The sequence below is a fragment of the Nomascus leucogenys genome, chromosome X (assembly GCF_006542625.1).
Source record: "Nomascus leucogenys isolate Asia chromosome X, Asia_NLE_v1, whole genome shotgun sequence".
Taxonomy (NCBI): Eukaryota; Metazoa; Chordata; class Mammalia; order Primates; family Hylobatidae; genus Nomascus; species Nomascus leucogenys.
The window spans coordinates 68,119,038-68,146,949 of record NC_044406.1 but is presented as its reverse complement, the minus strand read 5'-3'; the positions used below and the strand labels follow the sequence as shown (position 1 = coordinate 68,146,949).

The window sequence follows — 27,912 nt, the reverse complement described above, 5'->3', positions numbered from 1 at the left end:
ACCACTACACCCGGCTAATTTTTTATATTTTTAGTAGAGATGGGGTTTAGCCATGTTGGCCAGGCTGGTCTTGAACTCCTGACCTCAGGTGATCCACCTGCCTCGGCCTCCCAAAGTGCTGGGATTACAGGCATGAGCCACCACGCCTGGCCTCTTTTTCTTTTTTTTTTAAGTAAAAAAAATTTTTCTGTAGAGAGGAGGCCTCACTATTTTTCCCAGTTTGGTCTTGAACTACTGAGTTTAACCCATCTTCCCTTCTTGGCCTTCCAAAGTTAAGAGATTACAGGCATGCGCCACCATGTCCGGCTCAGGAATTCTCTTACGCTTCACAAATATAGTGAGTTGTTATTCACAATGTATTCACAAGCTGTTATTCACAACAATATTCACAAATGTTCATTTTTAAAATGATGTGATTATTGTTGGGCATGGTGGCTCACGCCTGTAATTCAAGCACTTTGGGAGGTTATGGTGGGAGGATAGTTTGAGCTCTGGACTTTGAGACATGAGCCTGGGCAACAACGAGACCTACTCTCTAAAAAAATAAAACAAAAAGATAAAATTAGCTGGGATGTGGTGGCTTAGGCCTGCAGTTGTAGGTACTTGGGAGGCTGAGGTGGGAGGATCGCTTGAGCCTGGGAGGTCGAGGCTGCAGTGACCCATGATCACACCATTATGCTCCAGTCTGGGAGACCAAGTGAGGCCCTGTCTCGAAACAAAATTAAATTTTAAAAAATTTGTGATTGCTTGGCATTGTGGCTCATGGCTGTAATCCCAGCAGTTTTGGAGGCAAGGCCGGTGGATTACCTGAGGCCAGGAGTTCAAGACCAGCTTGGCTAACATGGTGAAACCCCGTCTCTACTAAAAATATGAAAATTAGTCAGGCGTGGTGGTGGGTGCCTGTAATCCCAGCTACTCGGGAGGCTGAGGCAGGAAAATCGCTTGAACCTGGGAGGTAGTGTTTGCAGTGAGCCGAGATCATGCCACTGCACTCCAGCCTGCAGCCTGGGCTACAAGAGCGAGACTCCATCTCAAAACAAAACAAAACAAAACAAAACAAAAACAAATTGTGATTACAGTTTTATTATTAAGTTTCGTTTGTGAGACTTGTCATTTAAAGCTGTTTAGTGTTAAGAAGTCTCGTCAGCAACAGCTAGTTTCTACCTTAATAATTCCAATTCATTTAAAAATAATGTGAGGCAGGAGAACAGGGTTTGGAGGCAGGGAACCTAAGGCTGATTAAAGTTGACTTCCTAGAACTAAATCAAAAGGAAAACCCCAACTTTCCACACGTAAGTAACAAAAAGACTACTCCCTTTGCAAATCCTCTTCCTTTTCCGCTTGGCAGATGGAAAACTGAAAGTATCTCTGATTGGTTGCAGAAAGCAGATGTTTGTATAGGAGTGTAACTTTGTAACTTCACTTTAGCCTCTGATTGGTTGCTGTCCACAACCAATTAGATGCTTGCATAGAGTGTGACCCTTGTAACTTCACTTTAGCCTCTGATTGTGGGCCACTACTTCATTTACATAGGGTGTACACCAAGTGACCAATGGGAAACCTCTAGAGGGTATTTAAATCCCAGAAAATTCTGTAATGGGGGTCTTGAGCCCCTGTGCTCTGGCAGCTCCTGCAGTCTTGTGGAGTGTACTTTCATTTTCAACGTATCTCTGCTTTTGTTGCTTCATTCTTTCCTTGCTTTGTTTGTGCATTTTGTCCAATTCTTTGTTCAAAACGCCAAGTACCTGGTAACATGTCGACTATTTACTATTTTTCTCATAGTGAAGTCAGTTGGACAGCAAGCACATTTCTGTGCTGCCTTGTGATGGAGTACATCATTCAAATTCACTGCATTTACCAAGGAGAAAAAAATGACTCTTGTAAATTGTATGTTGAAATGATATTTAATGTGTACAAGACAAAATCAGTATAGCAGGTACAGAGGTCTGGTTTCTATAACTGCCAATTGAACTTAAACATTTGAAAGATATAATTGCAATGTGTACAGGCGTCTGTTGATTAAAAAGTTGCCTGAGGCCAGGCACGGTGGCTCACCCCTGTAATTCCAGCACTTTGGGAGGTCAAGGTTGGAGGATAGCTTGAGCTCAGAAGTTTGAGACCAGCCTGGGCAACAGACAGACCTCATCTATACCAATACATAAATACATAATTAGCTGGGCTTGATGGCGTGCGCCTGCAGTCCCAGCTACTTGAGAGGCTGAGGTGGGAGGATTGCTTGAGCCTCGGAGGTCGAGGCTGCAGTGAACTGCGTCACGCCACTGCACTCCAGTCTGGGTGACAGAGCTAGACCCTGTCTCAGGAAAAAAAAAAAAAAAGTTGCCTGAGTCTATCAGATTTTCAAAGTGTTTCATTCAAAAAAGACTCACCTCTTGCTATCCCAGTAGAAAGCAGCAACCCTGTCACCTAACCCCGACAGGAGCTCTTGCATATTTCAAGAAAAATAAATAGAATGAACTAAAGCATGCATTGCAGAATAAATTTGGAAATAAATTTCCAAGCGATTAGATTTTAGAGAACTTGTTTGTGATTAGCAGAGATTACCAATGTAAAATCAAATTATAGATCATAAAAGCTGGAAAGGCATTTAGAGATCATCCAGCCAAGCTTCCTCTGTAATGAGAAGGAAGCAGATCTAAATTGATTGGTTTGTGAGCTAAACATCACATCAAATTGGGGAAATGGCCCGTGTGTGTGTGTGTGTGAATGTGTATGTGCATGTGTGTGTGTGTGTGTGTGTGTATTCTGAGAGACACTTTATTCAATACAGAAAGAATTTTATGCAGCGTTCAAATTGGTCTTATGTCATCTGCACACATATACATATATATAAGTACATTATACACATATACATTTGCGAGCATGTTGGTGTGCCAAATATTATGTATAAAACATCTAGGAAAGCAAAGAACTTGACGATAGCTTGGCATATAGGAAAGAAAATACTTACATAGGATGGCCATACAGATTAGTGTTTAAGAGTGTCTGGTGAATCTCGGCTCCACTATTGTGGGACTTTGTGTCTTGGTTTCCTCATCTGGAAAACGTAGGTTTGTCTACCTCAGAGAGTGTAAAGATTAAATGAGATAACCCAGATAAAGGATTAGTGTAGTGCCGAGCATATAGTAAACCCTCAATAAATGTAAGTTGCTGTTAATGCTTCGTTAATATGTCAAAGAAAAAAGAGGTTGGACCAAAAGAGCATTTTCGAAATAAAGTCAAAATATGTCACTAGCACTTTCAGGTCAATTGGGACTAAATTGGACCCCCTGCAAAAAGGTGGAGGGGATCAAATGACGTCGACCGCCTTAGCAACAGGCCCCCAAAGAAGGTGAATTTCCGTAGCCAATAAGACTCTGTGCTTTGGAGGAGGTAGCCAATGGCTGACGGAAAGAGAAAGAGGGAGGACGCGCCAATTCTCCTGCCTGAGCCTCGGCCCAACAAAATGGCGGCGGCAGCGGTGTCGCTTTGTTTCCGCGGCTCCTGCGGCGGTGGCAGTGGTAGCGGCCTTTGAGCTGTGGGGAGGTTCCAGCAGCAGCTACAGTGACGACTAAGACTCCAGTGCATTTCTATCGTAACCGGGCGCGGGGGAGCGCAGATCGGCGCCCAGCAATCGCAGAAGCCGACAAGGCGTTCAAGCGAAAACATGACCGCTGAGCCCATGAGGTAAAACGCAACCCCGTCTCATGGGCCCCAGCGGTCTGGGCCCAGGCACCGTCTGAGTCGGGTGTTTGGGAAGGCGTTCGCTTGGTGGGTTAGGCCTGTGTGTTGCTTAGCCGAAAGAGGCATCGTTTTCTCTTTAGGTGAGAAGGGTTTCGGGGTATCGGCGCAAGGCTCCGACGGGGGTGGGGGTGGGGAGAGGGGTGGGGGGAGGTGGGGGGGCGCGGCCTAGGGTATGGGGCGCTTCTTGCAATTTCCCCTAAACGGTGACGCTTGGTCGGGCTCCTCTGTTTATTCTTTGGTGCCTGTGGGATTGAGACCTCGAAGTCGGAGGCGGTCTTTGGTATCCCGGTCATTTTTCCTAATCTTTGGGCCTAGAAACTGCGTGGGGGAAGAAGCGGGGGGAGGGTGAGAAGAGGGGGAGGGGTGGGCGGGCGCGAGGATGTGAGATCCCAGGACGACTTAGAGGCGTTTAGGTTGCTGGAGATGGGAAGCACCCGGGCCCTGCGGGATTTTTTTTCTGCAGCCCCAGGAGACAAGCCTTTTTTTGATTGGGTTGTGGTGCCGTTCCAGGTATTTAGGTATCTTTTCTACTCCATATCCTGAAGGGTATCCTTGGGTTTATTTCTAGGCGAGGGGAGACTTAACACAGGGTTTTGCTTCCAGAGGACCCTAGTATACTACTTTTTGTGAAGTCCAGCCTTAATGGGACCTCAAATGTTTCCCCACTTTCTGGGCAAATTTCGAGGAGTAATTAGGCCCTATCTTTATTTACTTATTTATACCATGAAGGATGAAGGGCTGATGCGAAGTAAGATTTATTGCAACGGAAAATGCCTGGCAGGCCTCCTCTTAACCAATCAAGCACGTTTATTAGGTTGAAGCTGTTTTTCTGTGTGCTTCTGATTTGCCTCTTGACGGGTCTCAAAATTTGGGTAGTCAATATGAAATGTATACACTTTTACCCAGGTGGCTGGCTGGCGTTTCAGTTTGACATTTGAATTTTCATCCCACGATGTGAATTAAGTAATTTTTTTACTCGGAGATGCATCCTTGGTGTCCAGTGGCAAAATAAAATTACAAGGAGCGTGGGTCAGAATTGCATTTCAAGTTGGCGAAATGTGCCTTTGAGTAACTCTTAGATTGGCATATGTTTTTAGAGCACTTTAGCTAGAATGTAGAATTGGGCAATGAGCCTATGATATGTATGTCTGTTTTTCTGCATGAACAAGCAGTAGATTATATTTTCTTTACCTTGGGGAAAGATATGCTTCAGTTCTTAGATTATAGATCTCTAGTTGTGTACACGATTGTGGCCTTGGTTTCTGAATTTGTCAGTAGGCTCAAATACAACAAATCTTTATCTGTGGGGTATTAGGCACGTAAGTGGTACCCAGTATAACTTGTTGGCCTGTAATTACCAGGCATTGATGTTCATATGCATGGATGGTGTACCTTACAGTTAAATTATGACCTCTAGATTTTACTAAGTTTCACAAAGTCTACATTTGAAACTATAGTTTGAAGTCAGATCTTCTCAGTTTCTTTAGAATGAACAAATTACATGTGTAGAATTTCTGAATAGAATAATTAATTTTACACAAGGGTCAGTTTTTCTTCTAGTCTTGGATTTTTGTAGATCTTGATGATAAGAGTAATAATCATAACTAAGTTGAGTGCTTATTGTCGTTCTTTATAATCCTGATGAATTCTCAAACCTATGGGGTAAGTACTTGGTTTTGCCCATTTTACCGATGAGGAGGAAACTGAGACATAGATCAAGAACTTGACCAAAGTTATACAGCTTGTAATTGGTGGAGCTGGAATTGAACCCCATCTTGACTTCACAGCTTATATTCTTAACCACAAGGCATTAATGCCCCCTTCAGCTGCCAGGTCTAACCTGATTATGACCATTTAAATTTAGCCCAAGTGTTACAATGAAAGAAGTTCGTATTACCTACTCTCATTTGTTGTAAGTATGATTTTGTAGCTGTTTATAATGTTATATCTTTTATGTCCAGATATACTATGTAGCGAGATAACTGAAATATTTAATTCTAGGAGAGTCTTAAGCTACATGAAAAACCTCTAGTAAAGAACTGCATATATGAATGTAGGGAATTAATTAAAAAGTGTGACACTCCCTGATGATTTACTATGAAAGAGCTCCAAGTAGGTGTTCAGAACTGTCTCAGGCTGAAGTGTCATCGATCTCCTAAACTATAATCATGGTTAAAGGAGAATCTGACAGGTAGTGCTTGAGTTGAACCCACAGTACCAAATCCCTCTTGAGTCTTTTCTAATGTGAGGCAGAAATAATATGAACATTATTGTTAATATTATTTTACACAGTAGTTCCAGATTTTCTCTTTATCAAATCTTTTGTCAAGCATTTAAAAAGCAGGAACAAAGACTAGTTCTAATTTTTACTTTGTGTTTATAAAAAAAAAAGTAATATTCTAGGATTCTGTGGTGGAAAAATGGCCAAAAGACAAGAGGAAGGAAAATAAACCGATGACTTGGCTAAAACATACACTGACTAATCAGTGGCTCAGTCTTTAAAGGATTTGTTGTTTTTAAAGGATTTTTTTTGGTTGTTTGTATTGTTTGAAATAAGATTGACTTGCTTCTGGCATTATAAAAGATAAGGTCTTTTATAATCACCAAGCCCTCAATGTAGTACTTGGGTACCTGGGTGTCACTGCTGATTATTTTTTAATTTTTAAATTTATTTTTTTGAGACAGAGTCTCACTTTGTTGCCCAGGCTGGAGTGAAGGGGCGTGATCTTGGCTTACTGCAGCCTCTCCCTCCCAGGTTGAAGCGATTCTCATGCCTCAGCTTCCCAAGTAACTGGGATTAACAGGTGTGTGCCAACACGCCTGGCTAATTTTTGTATTTTTAGTAGAGAGGGAGTTTCACCATGTTGGCCAGGCTGGTCCTGAACTCCTGGACTCAAGTAATCTACCTGCCTTGGCCTCCCAAAGTGCTGGGATTACAGGTGTGAGCCACCGCACCCGGCTCTCTGCTGGTTATTCAGGGCCCAAGGGCTCTTCAGTTATCAGGTGATGTATGCTGCTAGGACTGGGACCTTCCCTTCAGGGCAGCAGATTCCCTTCTGGCCCAGGATGTGTCTAGAATTGTCATCCCGGAGCTAGGGCCTGGAATGGAGGCCTCATGACTGATGAACTTTAATTTATTTTCTTTTTCTTTTTTTTTTTGAGATGGAGTCTCACTCTGTTGCCCAGGCTGGAGTGCAGTGGCACCATCTTGGCTCACTACAGCCTCTGCCTCCTGGGTTCAAGCGATTCTCCTGCCTCAGCCTCCCAAGTAGCTGAGATTTACCAGCACATGCCACCACGCCTGGCCAATTTTTGTATTTTTAGTAGAGACGGGGTTTCACCATGTTGGCCAGGCTGGTCTCAAACTCCTGACCTCAGGTGATCTGCCCGCCTCCACCTTCCAAAGTGCTGGGATTACAGGCGTGAGCCACTGCACTTGGCCTTAATTTATTTGCATATAAAGATTTCAGTATTGGGAGATTTGGTGGAATTTGTCATTCTAATCCTTATGGCAATTGATTACTTGAAATGCTGACAGCTATATTACCTTGTTATTGGTCTTAAATATAAAAAGGCAGAAATTGTCTAAATTGAGAGATTTTGAATGTTTTACAAAGTATCTGTTAGGCCGGGCATGGTGGCTCACGCCTGTAATCCCAGCGCTTTGGGAGGCCGAGGCGGGCGGATCACGAGGTCAGGAGATCGAGACCATCCTGGCTAACCTGGTGAAACCCTGTCTCCACTAAAATAGAAAAAATTAGCTGGGCGTGGTGGCGTGTGCCTGTAGTCCCAGCTACTTGGGAGGCTGAGGCAGGAGAATGGCGTGAACCCAGGAGGTGGAGCTTGCAGTGAGCCGAGATTGTGCCACTGCACTCCAGCCTGGGCAACAGAGCGAGACTGTCTCAAAAAAAAAAAAAAAAGAAAAGAAAAGAAAGTATCTGTTAAGGTGGTAGTTAACAAGCAGTTACATTGTAACCTAATTGTTGAAAAATGTTATCCGTGAAATAGTTGCATTTCCGCTATGTGAAGAGCATGAAACCAGGCCTTTGCAGGGGGAGGAGATGCAAAATTTATAAAGGTTTTTAAAAAGCATTTAAATATCAATTGCTTGGTTATGTAATGGGTTGGGGTGAAAAGAAAGATATTCGTGACCTTAATTTTTATCAGGCCCAGTTTTTTTATTGGCCACCCTTGGCGTAGTTGGCCTTGAGCTTTCAGTTATATATTGTATTTCTAGAGATAAGATAAATGTAGTACTTAAAATAATATTTCTTTTAAGTATTGATGTAGATGCGTGCAATAATTGTTTCATAAGTAATTGTATGTGTCTTTTTCACTTTTGGGGTCTGAATAAACTCATGGGTTCAGTAATAGGGTATAGACAATTCTTGAATTTACATGAAGTGCTTTTCCCCAGACCGTGAATGTTCTTTTGGAGATCAGAAACTATTTAAATAGTTGAAGCCAGTGAAAACTGATGCATAGATCTTCCTTTAGAAATGTTGAATATAACAGGGCAGTGAAAGGAGGGTCTGAGCAGTCTGTCTCTAATTTTATCCTAATTCTTGTCTTATGATCAGCTTGGAAGCTGACATGCAAGATGTTTAACTTCTATTTTTCCATTTGTAAAATGGGAGTAAGCTCAATGGGAGTAAATATCGATATTTATCAATAATAGATATCGATAAAGTCTAAAGGTATTCTGAAGGAGGTAACGTGTTTGTAACAATGGTTCTTAAAAGACAAACTAAAGCTCTGGGGTCCTAGTTTTTTTTTTTTTTTTTTGAGACAGAGTCTTGCTATGTTGCCCAGGCTGGAGTGCAGTGTGCAGTGGCACGATCTCGGGTCACTGCAAGCTCCGCCCCCCAGGTTCACGCCGTTCTCCTGCCTCAGCCTCCCGAGTAGCTGGGACTACAGGCACCCGCCACCATGTGCGGCTAATTGTTTGTATTTTTAGTAGAGACGGGGTTTCACCGTGTTGGCCAGGATGGTCTCGATCTCCTGACCTCGTGATTTTCACCCGCCTTGGCCTCCCAAAGTGCTAGGATTACAGGTGTGAGCCACTGCGCCCAGCCATTAATTTTTAAGAGTGAAAAGAGGTGCTGTGACTAAATGGTTTGAGAACTGCTTGTATAGAGGAATGAACACTGAACTGTGAGCCAAGCCTTGGTTTTTTAGTTATAGCTCTGTTGCTTAACTGATTGTATGACTGTGGACAAATCATTTATCCGTTCCAGGCTTCTGCTTTGTCATTTGCAGAACGAACAAGACTGGATGGTCTGTAGCATTAATTTTTTTGGGGACAAGGTCTCACTGTCACCCAGGCTGTAGTGCAGTGACACTGAACACGGCTCACTGCAGCCTTGACCATCCTGGCTCAAGCAATCCTCCTGCTTTAGCCTCCCATGTAGCTGGGACCACAGGTGTGTCATCATGCCCTGCTAATTTTTTGGTTTTTTTGTAGAAACAGTGGTCTCACTTTGTTGCCCAGTCTGGTCTTGAACTCCTGGACTTAAGCGATCCTCCTGCCTTGGCCTCCCAAAGTGCTGGGATTACAGGTGTAAACCACCATACCCTGCCTAAAGTTATTTTTTAAAAAATTCTGCTTATAGGCTAGGTGCAGTGGCTCATGCCTGTAATCCCAGCACTTTGGGAGGCTGAGGCAGGTGGATCATGAGGTCAGGAGTTCAAGACCAGCCTGGCCAAGATGGTGAAACCCCATCTCTACTAAAAATACACACACACACATACACACACACAAAATCAGCTGGGTGTGGTGGCGGGCACCTGTAATCCCAGCTACTAGGGAGGCTGAGACAGATAATTGCTTGAACCTGGGAGGCGGAGGTTGCAGTGAGCTGAGATTGCGCCACTGCAGCCTGGGCAACAGGGTGAGAGTCTGTCTCAAAAACAAAAACAAATAAACAAAAAATTCTGCTTATATGAGTGTTTATCATTTTCTTATCTGCCTTTTGTGGGTTAGGGAGAAGGGTAGTGGTGAGATAAAGTTTCTTTATTCAATGTATTTATATCTTTTTGCCTTCAAACTTACATGGTTAGGTTACAGGTGTTTTGTTGCTGATACTTGTCATAGTATCATGTATACCTGGTTGTATAAACATTTATTGGAAAGGAAAAAACATTTTTGTTTTAAAGTTTGGTAATTATTGTGGCTTAGGATATGTTCTATTTTGAAAGATTGCTATATCCAGTATATTTCTGCCCTTTTATGATTGAAGACATACATCTGAAAAGACCTATGTTAGTTCTAGCCGGTTCTTTTTGCCCTGGGAAGTCTTTGAATTTTGCACTGTAGCTGCTATTTTCAGATCCTGTCTCTGAAACTTTGTCTCTCAGTTTTAGCTTGAAGTAGCCATTTCCGGTATGTGTAGTCCAGCACTCTTGTTAACTGTCCCATACAATATTTGTTAAGAAATTACTGTTCTGGCAGTAGTATTCACATGTATATATCCTGCACTCCATATTTCGGGGGAATGCTTTATTAGTGGATCAAATACTTAAGTATCAATTTGGGGCCAGGCATGGCACTGTGCTAGGGTTATGCCAAAGGTAATAAAATTCCTGCCATCTTAAGGCATTCTTAGTCAAGTGAGGGAGACTGGTAAGTAAATGAACAATTAGAAAGCAGTGCTAATATGGAAATATATTGATTGTGCTAGGGATCAGAAATGAAAGAAAGCCTAATTTGGGGGATGTCTAGGAAAGTTTTGCAAAGGAGATGTTAACTGTATTGAGTCTTGAATGAGTTAGCAGTTAAGGGTTGACTGTGAGAGGGCAGTCCAGACAGAACTATTAGTATGGTTAAAGATTAGTCTTATTTTCCATATATCAGAGGAAATAAGACGTGTACACGATTAGTTTTGGCGCAAGATATAAAGTGGTAAATGCTGCATGAAGTAAAAAGTAAGTTGTTGTGTGAGTTAAAAGTAGAAAGACATTTCTGATGGGGACCAAGGAAAGCTTTATAGAGAGATAGCATTTGAGCTGGGCACGGTGGCTCACACCTGTAATCCCAGCACTTTGGGAGGCCGAGGAGGTTGGATCACGAGGTCAGGAGATCGAGACCATCCTGGCTATGGCTAACACGGTGAAACCCCGTCTCTACTAAATATACAAAAAATAATAAAACAAAAAAATAATAAGCTGGGCATGGTGGCGGGTGCCTGTAGTCCCAGCTGCTTGGGAAGTTGAGGCAGGAGAACTTCGTGAACCTGGGAGGCGGAGCTTGCAGTGAGCCGAGATCGCACCACTGCACTCTAGTCTGGGCAACAGAGCGAGACTCTGTTTCAAAAAAAAAAAAAAAAAAGATAGCATTTGAATCTAGTCCTTGGAATATAGGTACAGTTTTGACAAAGGAGACTGGGAGAATTTCAGATGTGAGGAATAATAGCTTGAGCAAAGTAGTGTTGTGTATATTAGCATTTTCTATTTGGAAGAAGGTCAACATAGAATTTTGAACTTAATTTCTGGACAAATACTGTATAACTATTGTGCCTTTTTTTTTTTTTTTTTTTTTTTTGAGACGTAGTCTTGCTCTGTCACCCAGGCTGGAGTGCAGTGGCGTGATCTCGGCTCGCTGCAACCTCCACTTCCCGGGTTCAAGCAATTCTCCTGCCTCAGCTTCCTGAGTAGCTTGGACTACAGGCGTGTGCCACCACGCCTAGCTAATTTTTGTATTTTTAGTAGAGATGGGGTTTCACTGTGTTGGCCAGGATGGTCTTGATCTTCTGACCTCGTGATCCACCTGCCTCGGCCTCCCAAAGTGCTAGGATTACAGGCGTGAGCCACCGCGCCCTGCCTATTGTGCTTTTTTTTTTTTTTAAGAGACAGGGACTTACTCTGTCGCCCAGCCTGGAGTGCAGTGGGGTGACCGTAGCTCGTAGCTTACTGCATCCTAGAACTCCCGGGCTCAAGTGATCCTCCCACCTGAGCCTCCTGAGTAGCTGGGACCACAGGCATGTGCCACTATGCCCAGCTACTATTGTGCATTTTGTATGGTAGCTTGTGGCTTGATGATCTTGTAAAAGGTACATGTGCCTTTGTGAATGGGCCTGATAATTTTAGTTCAGAATTGTCAAAAGTATTATCTACTTTTTTTTTTTTTTTGAGACAGAGTCTCACACTGTCACCCGGGCTCAGTGGCACCATCTCGGCTCACTGCAACCTCCCCCTCCTGGGTTCAAGCCATTCTTCTGCCTCAGCCTCCGAGTAGCTGGGACTACAGGTGTGAGCCACCACGCCCGGCTAATTTTTGTATTTTTAGTAGAGACGGGGTGTCACCATATTGGCCAGGCTGGTCTCGAACTCCTAGACCTGGTGATCCGCCCACCTCGGCCTCCCAAAGTGCTGGGATTACAGGCCTGAGCCACCGTGCTTGGCCAGTATTACCTACTTTTAAATAAGATTGTGTAGGATTTAATACACAGATTTTGAATTACTATGATCAAAATGCATCCTTAGTTGTCTTCATTTTGCTCATTTGAAGTGCTCAGTTGACTTTTGGGTGGGTAACGTTTGACTTATAAAATCTAAAATAAAAAATTATTTCTGAGTAATACTGGATTTGTTATTTTGCTTATTTGGATTATATTAGTTATTTTTTGGTTTATTTGATAGCATTCCAGATTTAGTTTTGCTATAATGCTTGTTTTGAAAATGTGGATTTTTTCCAAAAGGGTTGATATTTCAGGGAACAATTTGAAGCATACGACAAAATTTGCATTTGCTTATGGGGGATTTTGTCTGCAGGGTCAGGGATCAGCAAACTGTGGCCTACCAACCAGTGGCCTGTTTTTTGTAAATAAAGTTCTTTTTTTTGTTTTTGATCTTTGTTTTGTTTTGTCGAGACGGAGTCTTGCTCTGTCGCCCAGGCTGGAGTGCGGTGGCGTGATGTCTGCTCACTGCAACCTCCGCCTCTTGGGTTCAAGTGATTGTCGTGCCTCAGCCTCATGAGTAGGTGGGATTTCAGGCATTTGCCACCACGCCTGGCTCATTTTTGTATTTTTTTTTTTTTTAGTAGAGACAGGGTTTTACCACGTTGGCCTGGCTGGTCTTGAACTCCTGACCTCAGGTGATCCGCCTGCCTTGGCCTCCCAAAGTGCAGGGATTATAGATGTGAGCCATGTAGATAAAGTTCTATTGGAATACACCTATGTCCATTTATTTACATTGTCTGTGGCTGCTTTTGCACTGTAGTTGCAGAGTTGAATAGCTGCAGCAGAGACCTGATAGCCCACAAAGCCTAAAATGTTTACCGTCTGGCCCTGTATTGAAAGAGTTTGCTGATTGTTGTGCTAGATGAATGCAGGATACTACACCCCTTTAAAAAGAGCTGCATAGAAATACATGCATATAGATGCACACACGTCAGACATCTACCAGCTACCTCATTTCACCACTTGGGTTATAAACCACACGCATCTACATCTGTTGTACAATTTTCATTCCGATTTCAGATAACCTTCCTTCTACCACTTCACAATAATTCATGAGCTGCAACCCTTTTGATGCCCACTTCACAAGCAAACTTCAGGTCTTTTTCAAAGTAAAGTGCCATATTTATTGTTATATTTGCGCATTTATTAATTATTTAATGTGTCAAACTGTGCTACCACTTTTCTTTGGTTTCTTTGTTTTAAAAAAAGTGTCACTGATGAAATTTTTGAATGTTGTGCTTCTAACTTCATTTTTCCTATGAGTTCTATGGTGTTAATTGCACAATTTTACATAGTTTGGTGGTTTTTAGGAACCCATATGTTACATTATTGAGGAACTGACTGTAATTATCATCCTGCAAAAAGTACTAATTCATTCACCAAACATTTCTGGGGTGATGTGAATATTAAGTGAGTTAAATGGGCATAAAGCACTTATGTCTTTATTATTACTAAAATATTAGTTATTATTGATTACTATTACCATGTGTCAGGAATTGTAATAAGTAGTGCATTGATGAACAAGACAGATAAGGGACCTGTCTCCATGAACCTTACATTGTATTTTTAAAAATCTATTGATATACATTTTGGCTAGTAACCCAGCCCTTGCCCCACAAAAAAGTTTTGCTGTTACACAAAAGAATATTTTAAGATCCATACACAAGTCAAAGACATTTCACTTAAAACAGCTTTCTCAGCAGTGTCTTATTGATAGGGTATAATATTTTATTGAATTATTATTGTTTTTGGCTGGGTGCAGTGCTCACGCCTGTAATCCCACCACTTTGGGAGGCCAAGGCAGGTGGATCTCCTGAGGTCAGGAGTTCAAGACCAGCCTGGCCAACATGGTGAAACCCCGTCTCTACTAAAAATACAAAAATTAGCCGGGTGTGGTGGCGCATGCCTGTAATCCCAGCTACTCAGGAGGCTGAGGCAGAATTGCTTGAACCCGGGAGGCAGAGGTTGGAGTGAGCTGAGATATCACCACGGCACTCCGGCCTGGGAGACAGAACGAGACTCCGTTTCAATATAAATAAATAAATAAAATAAAGAATTATTGTTTTTAACTTTTGTTTTTTTCTGAGACAGGCTGTTACTCTGTCACTCAGGCTGGAGTGCATTGGTGTGGTCATGGCTCACTGCAGCCTCCGCCTCCCTGGTTGCAGGTGATACTCTCACCTCAGCCTCCCGAATATCTGGGACTATAGGCGCATGCTACCATGCCGAGTTAATTTTTGTGGAGATGAGTTTTTGCCACGTTGCCCAGGCTGGTATCGAACTCCTGGACTCAAGCTATCTGCCCTCTTTGGCCTCCCAAAGTGCTGGAATTACAGGCGTGAGCCACCAAACCTGGCCACGTGATTGTTTTTTTGTAACTGTAACCTCAGGAGATGAATCCGATCTATCTTTAGGGAGATAAAGAGTAATCATCCCTTCCTTTTTTTACTGTATAAAAGGTTAAAAAATATAATTTCAGACTTGTAGAAAATTTGTAAAAATAGCACAAAGATTCTCAGATGTGCTTCATCCAGGTGCAGCAAGGGGTAACATTTTACCGTGTTTACTTTATCATCCTCTATTATTATTTTTCTGAATTGTTTCAGAGTAAATTGCAGATATGATGTCCCTTTACTCCTAAACACTTTAATACATATTTCTCGAAACTAGGAATATTCTCTTACATGATCCCAGTATAGTTAGCAAAATTAAAAATTAGCATTAAGGCTGAGTGCGGCCTCCCACACCTGTTATCCCAGTACTTTAGGAGGCTGAGGCGGGAGGATTGTTTGAGGCCAGGAGTTCAAGACCAGTCTTCTCAACATAGTGAGACCCTGTCTCTACAGAAAAAAAAAAAACAAAACTAAATTAGCCGGTGTGGAGCATGCCTGGAGTCCCAACTACTCAGGAAGCTAGAGGCAGGAGGATCACTTGAGCCCAGAAGTTCCAGGCTGCCATGAACTATGATCATGCCACTGCAGTCTTGTGTGAATGACAGAGTGAGACCCCCATCTCTTAAAAGAGAGATTAGCATTGATACAATACCATTTTTTTTTTTTTTTTGAGACAGAGTCTCACACTGTCGTCCAGGCTGGAGTGCAGTGGCGTGATCTCGGCTTACTGCAAGCTCCGCTTCCCGGGTTCACGCCATTCTCCTGCCTCAGCCTCCCGAGTAGCTGGGACTACAGGTGCCCGCCATCACGCACAGCTAATTTTTTGTATTTTTAGTCGAGACGGGTTTTCACCGTGTTAGCCAGGATGGTCTCGATCTGACCTCACGATCTGCCTGCCTCGGCCTCCCAAAGTGCTGGGATTACAGGCGTGAGCCACTGTGCCCGGCTGACACAATACCATTTTTAATCTACAGACCTTATTCACGTTTTACCAATTGCTTCATGACATCTTTCATGATGAAAGACAAAAAGTTCTTGTTTTCTGATCTACCATCTAATTCTAGAACACTCATTATATTTCATTGTCATCTGGAACAGCTCACCTTGCCATTTTTTTTTTTTTTTTGAGACAGTTTTGCTCTTGTTGCCCAGGCTGGAGTGCAATGGCATAGTCTTGGCTCACTGCAACCTCCATCTCCCACGTTCAAGTGATTTTCCTACCTCAGCCACCCGAGTAACTGGGACTACAGACATGCCCCACCACGCACGGCTAATTTTATATTTTTAGTAGAAATGGGGTTTCACCATATTGGTCAGGCTGGTCTTGAACTCCTGACCTCAGGTGATCTGCCTGCCTCGGACTCCCAAAGTGCTGGGATTACAGATGTGAGCCACTGCGCCCGGCCTCTTCTCCATTTTTAAAAGAACACAGGCCAGTTGATTTGAATTTGTCTGATGTTTCCCTGTGATTATATATTTTGGTAGGAATACTGTGAAGTGATGTGTTGTCCTTCACAGCACATTTTATCAGGAGGTGCATAATGCCTTTGCTTTTACTATGTTTTAGAATGATTTTGCTTTTTTTTTGTTTTTTGTTTTTTGTTTTTTTGTTTTTTTGTTTTTTTTTTTGGAGACAGAGTCTCGCTCTGTCGCCCAGGCTGGTGTACAGAGGTGCGATCTCGGCTCACTGCAGCCTCCGCCTCCTGGGTTCAGGTTATTCTCCTGCCTCAGCCTTCTGAGTAGCTGGGACTACAGGCGTGCACCACCATGCCCAGCTAATTTTTGTATTTTTAGTAGAGATGGGGTTTCACCGTGTTGGTCAGGATGGTCTCGATATTCTGACCTCGTGATCCGCCCGCCTTGGCCTTTCAAAGTGCTGGGATTACAGGCGTGAGCCATCGTGCCTGGCCGATTTTGCTTTTCATACTAAAATTATTAATCAGCTCATTCTCTGCCATTTTATTTAGAGATTTGAAGTTAGGCTTGATTAATTTCTACAGAGTTGGGGAGAGTTTTCCCACCTCATTTTTCTTGCTTTTTCCATTTCCTCCTTCCTCAGATACCCCCAAAGTTCAAAACCAACCACCCCGATTATGAATTTTCATGTTGTATTCTGAACATATAGCTAAAAGCAGAGAATTAAGGGTGAATGTTTCATATTAAAGTGACTGGACCTGTCACTTGTTAAACATATGAAATAATATATTTCCTTCAAAGGCTGACTATACTATAGTGCATCCAACATAGCTTGCTGAATATCTCAGTTCTTTTTTTTTTTTTTTAGCTGAAATTTGCCACAGGGAAATATCTCTCTAGCCTGGGCAACATAGTGAGACTCTGTCTCAAAAAAAAATTAAAAAAATTAGCCAGGTGTGGTGGTGCACACCTGTAGTCCTAAATACTTGGGAGGCTGAGGAGGGAGGATCATTTGAGCATAGGAGTCTGAGGCTGCAGTGAGCTATGATTATACCACTGTACTCTAGCCTGGGAGACAGAGCAAGACCCCGTCTCTAAAAAAAAAAAAAAATTGTGGTAAAATACACATACCACAAGATTTAGCATTTTAACCATTAAAAAAGTTTGTTTTTGGCTGGGTGTGGTGACTCACGCCTTTGGGAGTGATCCCAGCACTTTGGGAGGCTGAGGCGGATGGATCACAAGGTCAAGAGATGGAGACCATCCTGTCCAAAATGTTCACCCTGTCTCTACTAAAAATAAAAAAAAAAACTAGGTGGGCATGGTGGTGCGTGCCTGAAGTCCCAGCTACTCAGGAGGCTGAGGCAGGAGAATCGCTTGAACCCAGGAGGCAGAGGTTGCAGTGAGCCGAGATGGCACCACTGCCTGCCAGCCTGGAGACAGAACGAGACTCCGTCTCAAAAAAAAAAAGCTTTTTTTTGTTTTTTGAGAGATGGGATCTCGCTGTGTTGCCCAGGCCGGTCTCAAACTTCTGGCCTCAAGCAGTCCTTCTGCTTTGGCCTCCCAAAGTACTGGGATTAAAAGAGTGAGCCACTGTACCTGGCCTCATTTTTCTATTTTGATAAACACTTTTTTTTTTTTTTGAGATGGATTCTTGCTGTGTTGCCCAGGCTGGAGTGCAGTGGCATGATCTTGGCTCACTGCACCTCTGCCTCCCGGGTTCTCTGCCTCCCGGGTTCAAGCAGTTCTCCTGCCTCAGCCTCCTGAGTAGCCAGGACTACAGGCGCGTGCCACCATGCCCAGCTAATTTTTTTTGTAGTTTTAGTAGAGACGGGTTTTCTCCATGTTGGTCAGGATGGTCTTGAACTCCTGACCTCAGGCGATCCGCCTGCCTCGGCCTCCCACAGTGCTGGGATTACAGGCGTGAGCCACCGTGCCTGGCCAATAAACACTTTTAAGGCTTGGCATGAGCTAAGTATTATTTTAGAACAGATTGTCTCAACCTTGGCACTATAGACATTTTGTCCAGAAAATTTTTTGTTAGAGGCTGTCCTGTGAATGCATTTTATCCCTGACTTCTACCCATTAGATACAAGTAACACCCCTACCCTGAGTTGTGACAAGCAAAAATATTTCCAGAAATTGCCAGATGTTCCCTGTGGGCGGTATGGGTTTAAGAACCACTTTTCTAGATAATAGGCATTTGTAGATAATACTGAGCTAAGTGGAGGAGTAAATGGTTGAAATAGACTATGTGGTTAAGTACAGTTACAAAGATATAAACCAAGAGATGTAGAAGAATAGCCAAAAATTACCTTAGAGAGTTGATAGCAAGTATTTTCCCAAGAGAGACAGCAATTCTGAGTTGGGTCATTGGGGATTGTCGGGGGAAATGTGGTGAGGAGGGGGAAATATTCTAGGTGGTGGGATGGGATACGTCTAGAGATATGGTAGAGGAGCCCTTGGGTGCCTTGAGAAAAATGAGATAATAAGTATGATTGGAGAGAATATGGGAGGTAGAATTGGAAAGAAGGATGCTAGTTGGGGTCAGGTTTGAGAAAGGCTTTTTTTTGAGACGGAGTCTAGCCCTGTCATCCAGGCTGGAGTGCAATGCCTCACTTGGCTCACTGCACCCTCCGCCTTCCCAGTTTAAATGATTCTTCTGCCTCAGCCTCTTGAGTAGCTGGCATTACAGGTGCGTGCCACCACTTCAGCTAATTTTGTATTTTTAGTAGAGACCGGGTTTCACCATGTTGGCCAGGCTAGTCTCAGAACTCCTGACCTCATGATCCGCTGGCCTCGGCCTCCCAAAGTGCTGGGATTACAGGCGTGAACCACCACGCCTGGCTGAGAAAGGCTTTTTATGCTATGCTAAAATGTTTCATTTTCCCCCTTTCATTACAGAAAATCAACAAATACTTTTAAAGTCTGTAGAGTTATATAATCAGCTTTTTAAAAGAACAGTGATACAGTAAAATGATAAAAATGGTCAATGGTGAATATTAATCTCAAGAAGATAACTCTAACCTGTAAAATAGGAAAATAGGAAGGGTTGGAGATTTATATAAAACTAAAACTAGATGTCATATGTTGCCCTTAAATCACATCACCCTGTGTGTAGACTTTTTCATCCTCATTTGTCAAAATTCTGACATATTGTCAATACTGATGAAGATTCTTGGTATTCAAAGCAGGAGTGAAGTGGGCAAAAATCTGTATTCTAATTTTCATTACCCTAATAATGTCCTTTTAATTTGGAGCAGTTCTGTGGCCTCTCTTTGTCCTGATCTTGACATTTTCGAAGAGTATAGAACAATTATTTCTTAGAGTGTATCTTTATTTGGGTTTGTGTGATGCTTATGATTAGATGAAGGGTATGCATTTTTGGCAGAAGTAACAGAAGTGATGGTATGTTGTTTTCAGTGCCTCTGTAACAGGAGATGCATGACGTTGGTTGGTCCCATTACTGATGATGGTAATTTTAATCACTTGGTGGTTTCCAGTAGATTTTTCTATGTAAAGTTTATCATTTTTGGCCGGGCATAGTGGCTCACGCCTGTAATGCCAGCACTTTGGGAGGCTGAGGCGAGCAGATTACTTGAGGCCAGGAGTTTGAGACCAGTCTGGCCAACGTGGTGAAACCCCATCTCTAAAAAAATACATAAATTAGCCAGGCATGGTGTCATGCGTCTGTAATCCCAGCTGCTCAGGAGGCTGAGGCAGGAGAATCACTTGAACCCTGGAGGCGGAGGTTGCAGTGAGCCGAGATTGTGCCACTGCACTTCAGCTTGGGTGACAGAGTGAGACTCCGTGTCAAAAAAAAAAAAAGTTTATCATTTCCCATTTTTATTTTGAAACAATCTTGCTCTGTTGCCTAGGCTGGAGTGCGTTGGCACAATCTCAGCTCACTGAAGCCTCAACCTCCTGGGCTCAAGTGATCCTCCCACCTCAGCCTCCTAAGTAGTGTGTTCCACCACACCCGGCTGCTTTTTGTATTTTTTGGTAGAGGTGGAGTTTCACCATGTTACTCAGGCTGGTCTCGAACCCCTGAGCTCAAGAGCACTGATCACCTCAGCCTCCCAAAGTGTTGGGATTACAGGTGTGAGCCACCACGCCTGGCCCTGAAAAATATTTTTAACGGTTACATTTTCATGGAGAATTGGATGGTGTAAAACAATAACAGTTCTCATATTTGAAAATAAATTGATGTAATGAAACAAATGAGAGGATCAAATAATATACTAAAAAGAATAAAAATCCACATATGGACAGGTCTGTGGAAATTGTATTAGAGCCTACCACTCCCAGATTGTTTTTGTTTGTTGCAATCCATTTAAGAACAGTTTTTGGGCTGGGCACGGTGGCTCATGCCTGTCATCCCAGCACTTTGGGAGGCCCAGGCGGGTAGATCATGAGGTCAGATTTTAAGACCAGCCTGGCCAACATGGTGAAACCCTGTCTCTACTAAAAATATAAAAATTAGCTGGGCATGGTGGCATGCACTTGTAATCCCAGGTACTCGGGAGGCTGAGGCAGGAGAATTGCTTGAACCAGGACCCGGGAGGCGGAGGTTGCAGTGAGCCGAGATAGCACCACTGCACTCCAGCCTGGCCTGGGCTATAGAGTGAGACTCTGTCTCAAAAAAAAAAAAAAAAAAAAAAAAAGTTTGTGGGAAAAAATAATCCTTGTGTATGACATAATTTGCTGCTTTTCCCATTTAGAAAATTTTAAAAATATTTATTTGAGATGGGGTCTCACTATGTTGTCCAGGCTAGGGTGCAGTGGCTATTCACAGGTGTGAACATAGTACACTACAGCCTCGTACTCCTGGCCTTAGCATCTTGAGTAGCTGGGACTGCAGGTGCACACCACAGTGCCTTGCTTACTTTTTTCATTTTTGTCCGTTGATCCCCTCTCTCTTCCTTTGGGGTAAAAATTGTGGATTGTGATGGTGGTTTGTAGGGAAAGAAAAAGTTGGTAAGCTACAAGCTCTGAGCCTTTAATGTGTTTTTGTTTACCATGCAGACAGACATTAGATACATAGATGAGTTAAACTTGAAAGAAGGCTCCAAACTTTGTTACTTTAAAGCAGGATTTCTCAAAGGGACACTGTTGACATTGATTTCAGAAGTGAGATTTTCATGGTTTTTAATGTTATTATTATAATGGTATGGGTAGTGTTTTGCCCTCTAAGAAGTAGCTAGGAGTATTTCCATAGATGCATTTAGTTGTCTATATCACTTATTTATTCTGTTTCTATTTTGTAAGAAAATTGCCTACGAACAGAATTTTTTCTGTATGTGGATTTAATGTCTTCTAAGGAAACATGGGTGTGGGTCGCATTTCCTTAGTTTTGAGTAGCATGGCTTAGTTGTGATCCAATTTTAAAAAATCAGTTGAATAAATAAATAGAAAATAAAAGGATAATTTCTATACTAAAAAAGTCAGCTGGACAGTTAAAACATCTCCTTTCATTCATAAGTTTTTCAATAAAAATTATTGTTAAAAGCAGTATTCATTTATGTAATGATATAATCTTTGTTATTTTATGTGCTTTTCTAAAATGTAGGAAACATAAGGTAAGGAGAAGTCTTTCCTTACCCTGGGACCAGATGTCTGTGAGGACTGTCGACTTTTCTGCTATAAACAGGATGATAAATTAACAGTGGTGTGATAGGTAAAGTAGATTTGTTATGACATATCTTCCATTAAGCGATAATAACTTGATTTTTACTTAGTTGATGAAACAAAATAACTTTGAAACCTTGGGTAACATGAAATTAAATCAAAATATTTTAAAGTTATGGAACATAGTGTTATTAATAGAATGGAGTGTTGAAAAAGCACTGGATTATGCTTTCTGTAACTTTTAGTTCTGGGTCTTATGTTAACTGTGACCCTGAGCCTCAGTGTTTTCAGAATCTGTAGTGATATTTTTTAGTTCAGTCTCTCATTTTAAACTGCTTTTAGCTCTAAAATTTTATCTCAGTGACCTGTTGAGTTATATAACAATCGTATCAGGTAACCTAGATAAGAAGAGGAAGGCAATAACATTTCGGAAATACAGTTTGGGGTTGGGAATCCTTAAGTCATCCAGACTTCTCCTTTGGTCCGAAGATAGTGTGAATAAAACAGCTGAGGGATGTGGGCATCAATATATTGCAGAGGAAAAGATTATTATTTCCAGGAGTGGATTTGCAGCTACTCTTAAATCTATTATGTTGGGGCTGGGCACTGGGGCTCATGCCTGTAATCCCAGCACTTTGGGAGGCTGAGGCGGGCAGATCACCTGAGGTCAGGAGTTCAAGACCAGCCTGGCCAACGTGGTGAAACCCTGTCTCTACAAAAATACAAAAATTTGCCGAGCATGATGGCGGGTGCCTGTAATTCCAGCTACTCGGGTGGCTGAGGTGGGAGAATTGCTTAAACCCGGGAGGCGGAGGTTGCAGTGAGCCGAGATTGTGCCATTGCACTCCAGCCTGGGTGACAGAGCGAGACTCCGTCTCAAAAAAAAAAAAAAAAAAAAACTATTATGTTGGATAGATGGTCTTTTCCAGAAGCAAATTTTATAGATGGAAAGCATTTTAATTAATCTAGTAAAATTCTCTCATTTTACAAATGAGGAAATTGAGCTCTCCTGGGGTTGCAGTTTGCTTAACAGCATAGATCTAATTAGTAATTAGGACTAGAACCAAGGTTATGTGACTCCCAGTTCAAGGTTCTTGGTGCAGTACTGTGTTTTTAACTAGTCCATTAGGTTGTTTTCTGTGTATTTTGTAACACTTCTGTAAGAAAGTGGAATATTTTTCTCTAAGGTATGTTAAAACTCTTGTTCGAGAAAATACAATAAAGGACACCTGCTGTATCTTAAAGTGATTTTTATGTTTTTCTGTCAATGCCACAATCTGAAGAAGTAAATTAGCTACACTTCTATTGCTGTGACAATAGATTATTTAGAATCTTCTTGATGACTTGTATTATTGTTCCCGTGCTTCAGAGCTGTTTCCTTGCTATTTAAAATCATTATGGTATAGCCCAGAGGCTAAGGGGGTTTTCTAAGAGTATGCAATTAGTCATTGACATAGGTTTTTTTTTTTTGTTTGTTTTGTTTGTTTTTGAGACGGAGTTTTTGCTCTGTTGCCCGGGCTGGAGTGCAATGGCGTGATCTCGGCTCACTGCAACCTCCACCTCCTGGGTTCAAGCAATTCTCCTGCCTCAGCCTCCCGAGTAGCTGGGATTACAGGCACCCACCGCCACACCTGACTAATTTTTGTAGAGGCGGGGTTTCACCATGTTGGCCAGGCTGGTCTTGAACTCTTGACCTCAGGTGATCCACCTGCCTCGGCCTGTGAGGATTACAGGCGTGAGCCACTGCGCCCTGCCAACACAGTTGTTTTTGATTGGAAAAGTTTATTTTCCTAATCTCAAAGTAGCTTGTATCTGTTCTTTATTGTGAAATGCAGCTTCTACATTGAATTTGTGTAGTCTGTAGTTTTGACTTTTAAGTTCAATAATTAGTTTAGTAGTATACTTGATAGAGGTCAGAGTGGGTGAACTTTACTAGAAAGAACAGTCCTGCTTACTGTATTAGGAGGAAGTATGTGGTGGGAGGAAAAAAGTGAGGAGTAAACCAATTCCAGTCTTCTGTAAAATTTGAGTAATTTCTGTCTCTACTCCTTCTACATGAAAAATACATCTTATTTGATTTTTGCATCATATGTCTTCTATATGTATTGGAATCTGGATCACCATTTCTTCATTACTTGTGGGTTTTTGTTGTGAAAAATGTGGAGTAAGTTAGAAGTTGACTGTAGAACAGGTAACATTCTCTTAAATTCTTTGATCAGAGTGAGCAGAGTCCAGAAGCTTGGATCTGACTTAGGGAACTTATGACACTTCTCTTAATACCGTAAGTGCACAATACAATAGTAGATCAAGGAAGGCAGAGGTATCCGGCAGACTTAGAAGCAACTGTTCATAAAAACAAGGATCAGTATGTTTCTACAAGATAATGATTTAAAGTTGAGCCAGGATTAGTTATACCTTTAATATAAATAATTGAAACAGCTTATTTAATCTGTTCTAGGCTATAGTATACTGAGCTAGGTATTAAAACATTCTCTATATATTTAACTCTTTTTTTGTTGATATTCTTTTTTTTATTATTATACTTTAGCTTTTAGGGTACATGTGCACAATGTGCAGGTTTGTTACATATGTAACCATGTGCCGTGTTGGTTTGCTGCACCCATTAACTCATCATTTAGCATTAGGTATATGTCCTAATGCTGTCCCTCCCCCCTCCCCCCAACCCACAACAGTCCCCGGAGTGTGATGTTCCCCTTCCTGTGTCCATGAGTTCTCATTGTTCAATTCCCACCTATGAGTGAGAACATGCGGTGTTTGGTTTATTGTCCTTGCAATAGTTTACTGAGAATGATGGTTTCCAGTTTCATCCATGTCCCTACAAAGGACATGAACTCATTTTTTATGGCTGCATACTATTCCATGGTGTATATGTGCCACATTTTCTTAATCCGGTCTATCGTTGTTGGACACTTGGGTTGGTTCCAAGTCTTTGCTATTGTGAATAGTGCCACCATAAACATATGTGTGCATGTGTCTTTATAGCAGCATGATTTATAGTCCTTTGGGTATATACCCAGTAATGGGATTGCTGGGTCAAATGGTATTTCTAGTTCTAGATCCTTGAGGAGTCGCCACACTGACTTCCACAATGGTTGAACTAGTTTACAGTCCCACCAACAGTGTAAAAGTGTTCCTATTTCTCCACATCCTCTCCAGCACCTGTTGTTTCCTGACTTTTTAATGATGGCCATTCTAACTGGTGTGAGATGGTATCTCATTGTGGTTTTGATTTGCATTTCTCTGATGGCCAGTGATGATGAGCATTTTTTCATGTGTTTTTTGGCTGCATAAATGTCTTCTTTTGAGAAGTGTCGGTTCATGTCCTTCGCCCGAGACAGGGTCTCACTCTGTCTTCCAGGCTAGAGTACAGTGGCATGATCTTGGATCACTGCAGCTTAGACCTTCTGGGCACAAGTGATTCTCCCACCTTAGCCTCTTCAGTAGCTGGGACTACAGGCCTTTGCCACCACACCTGGCTCATTTTTGTATTTTTTGTTGAGACAGGGTTTCACCATGTTGCCCAGGCTGGTCTTAAACCCTTAAGCTCAAGTGATCTGCTTGCCTCGGCCTCCCAAAGTGCTGGGATTACAGGTGTGCACCACTGCACCCAGGCTATTTGACTTTTTTATGCAAGCATATTCAGAAATAAGAAAATAGTATAATGGGACCGGGTGTGGTGGCTCATGCCTGTAATCCCAGCACTTTGGGAGGCTGAGGCGGGTAGATCACGAGGTCAGGAGTTCGAGACCAGCCTGGCTAACATGGTGAAACCCCGTCTCTACTAAAAATACAAAAATTAGCCAGGTGTGGTGGTGGGCGCCTGTAATCCTAGCTACTTGGGAGGCCGAGGCAGGAGAATTGCTTGAACCAGGGAGGCGGAGGTTGCAGCGAGTGGAGATGGCGCCACTGCACTCCAGCCTGGGTGACAGAACAAGACTCGTCTTTTTTAAAAAAAAAAAAAAAAAAAAAAAAAAAAAAAAAAAAAAAAAAAAAAAAAAAAAAAAAAAAAAAAAAAAAAAAAAAAAAAAAAAAAAAAAAAAAAAAAAAAAAAAAAAAAAAAAAAAAAAAAAAAAAAAAAAAAAAAAAAAAAAAAAAAAAAAAAAAAAAAAAAAAAAAAAAAAAAAAAAAAAAAAAAACAAAAAAAAAAAAAAAAAATGTTTTTATTGGTGTTGCTGCAGCTGAACTAGAACAACCTGATCAGGCCCAGAGTGCCTATAAAAAAGCTGCTGAATTAGAGCCAGACCAATTACTAGCTTGGCAGGGGTTAGCAAACTTGTATGAGAAATATAATCCCATAAATGCTAAGGATGACTTACCTGGTGTTTACCAAAAGCTCCTGGATCTTTATGAAAGTGTTGACAAACAGAAGTGGTGTGATGTCAGCAAGAAACTTGTGGAGCTATATTACCAAGAAAAGAAACACCTAGAGGTGGCTCGAGCATGGCACAAGTTGATAAAAACACGGCAAGAAGAAGGTGCAGACAACCAAGAGCTTCATCAACTATGGAGAAAATTGACTCAGTTCCTGGCTGAAAGTACAGAGGACCAGAATAATGAAACTCAGCAATTGCTTTTAACTGCTTTTGAGAATGCACTGGGATTATCAGATAAGATTCCTAGTGAAGATCACCAAGTACTTTATAGGCATTTCATTCAGAGTTTATCCAAATTTCCTCATGAGACTGCTAGATTGAAGAAGGCCTGTGAAGGAATGATAAACATCTATCCTACTGTACAGTATCCATTAGAAGTGCTTTGTTTGCATTTAATTGAATCAGGAAATCTTACTGATGAGGGGCAGCAGTATTGTTGTAGATTAGTGGAAATGGATTCAAAAAGTGGTCCAGGCCTCATTGGCTTAGGCATTAAAGCATTACAAGACAAAAAGTATGAAGATGCTGTTAGGAACCTAACAGAAGGGTTAAGGGAAAGCCCTGTCTGCACAAGTGGATGGTACCATCTGGCAGAAGCCCAAGTCAAAATGCATAGACCTAAAGAAGCTATTCTTTCATGCAGTCAAGGTATTTTTGATACCTTTTGGGTTGACACATAAGGGTGACCAACCCTATTTGTTTTTATCTTAAAGGACAAAGATAGTGATTTCAAAAACCAAAATGCTATCTTTTGTATTTTAAATTGCTAATTTTAATTTCAATGAGGTTAATAAAAGTGATAAGGTAAAAAAAAAAAAAAAAAAAAAAAAAAAAAGAAAATAGTATAATGGGTTGGGCCTGGTGGCTCACGCCTGTAATCCAGCACTTTGGGGAGGCCAAGGTGGGCAGATCACCTGAGGTCAGGAGTTCAAGACCAGCCTGGCCAACATGGTGAAATCTTGTCTCTACTAAAAACACAAAAATTAGCCGGGCATGGTGGCAGGCACCTGTAATCCCAGCTACTTGGGAGGCTGAGTTAGGAGACTCTCTTGAACCTGGGAGGCGGAGGTTTCTGTGAGCCAAGATTGTGCCATTGCAGTCCAGCCTGGGCAACAAGAGCGAGACTCCATCTCAAAAAAAACCAAAAGACAACTATATATATATATATATATCTCTCTCTCTCTCTCTATATATATATATATGATAACGAAACCCCCTAAGTACCTGTCACCCAGCTTCAACAATTATCATCTCGCAGTTAGTTGAATTTGGTTAACACTTACCCTTCAGTGGATTATTCTAGACTAAATTCTAAACATAATCGTATCGTATTGAAGTGTTTTTTAAACAAACTATACTATGGGGTATTTACCTAAAATGAACTATTTGCAAAAAGATAAGTTGATTTTTTTTCTTCTGGTGCCAGTACACATCATAATTGTAGTTTAGAAGCTATTATCCTCACATTAAAGTTTAATTTTTAACACATTATGAAAATTTAAAACTTACAGCAAAGCTTAAAAAATTTTACACTGAACACCAATATTATTAGCACCTAGATTCTACCTTTAACATTTTACTCTTCTTGTTTTATCACATATTGATCCATCTGTCCAACTCTCCATTGATGTAACATTTCATTTTATTTTCTTGTTCATTTCAAAGTAAATTACAGATATTAATATAGTTGAGGTTCAGTTTTTAAAGTCATATTTTCAACTAATTGTTTTTCTTGTTTTGAAAGACTGTACGTCTGAAGTTCCACATTATGACAACTCATAGTCTCTATGGTTACAGTGCTTCCCATTTTGAACTTTTCTTTCACGTTCTATGAACCTTTATTAGAATATTTAGAGCTATGTACAAGTAATATATACAGTATTT

General features: G+C 41.6%; 1 protein-coding gene across 7 annotated transcripts in view; it reads left to right on the top strand.

Moving 5' to 3' along the window:
• Window positions 1–3,396: 3,396 nt before the first annotated feature.
• ATRX (ATRX chromatin remodeler) overlaps window positions 3,397–27,912 on the top strand; it is a 296,672-nt gene continuing 272,156 nt past the window's right edge. For 5 of the 7 annotated variants that reach the window (XM_030807617.1, XM_030807624.1, XM_030807622.1 and 2 more), the window contains exon 1: window positions 3,397–3,684. In XM_030807617.1, the coding sequence (XP_030663477.1) occupies window positions 3,665–3,684 (20 nt within the window). In that variant the 5' untranslated portion in view covers window positions 3,397–3,664. Of the gene's footprint in view, window positions 3,822–27,912 lie in introns of all 7 variants that reach the window. The other 2 variants (XM_030807623.1, XM_030807621.1) reach the window with 2 other exon arrangements.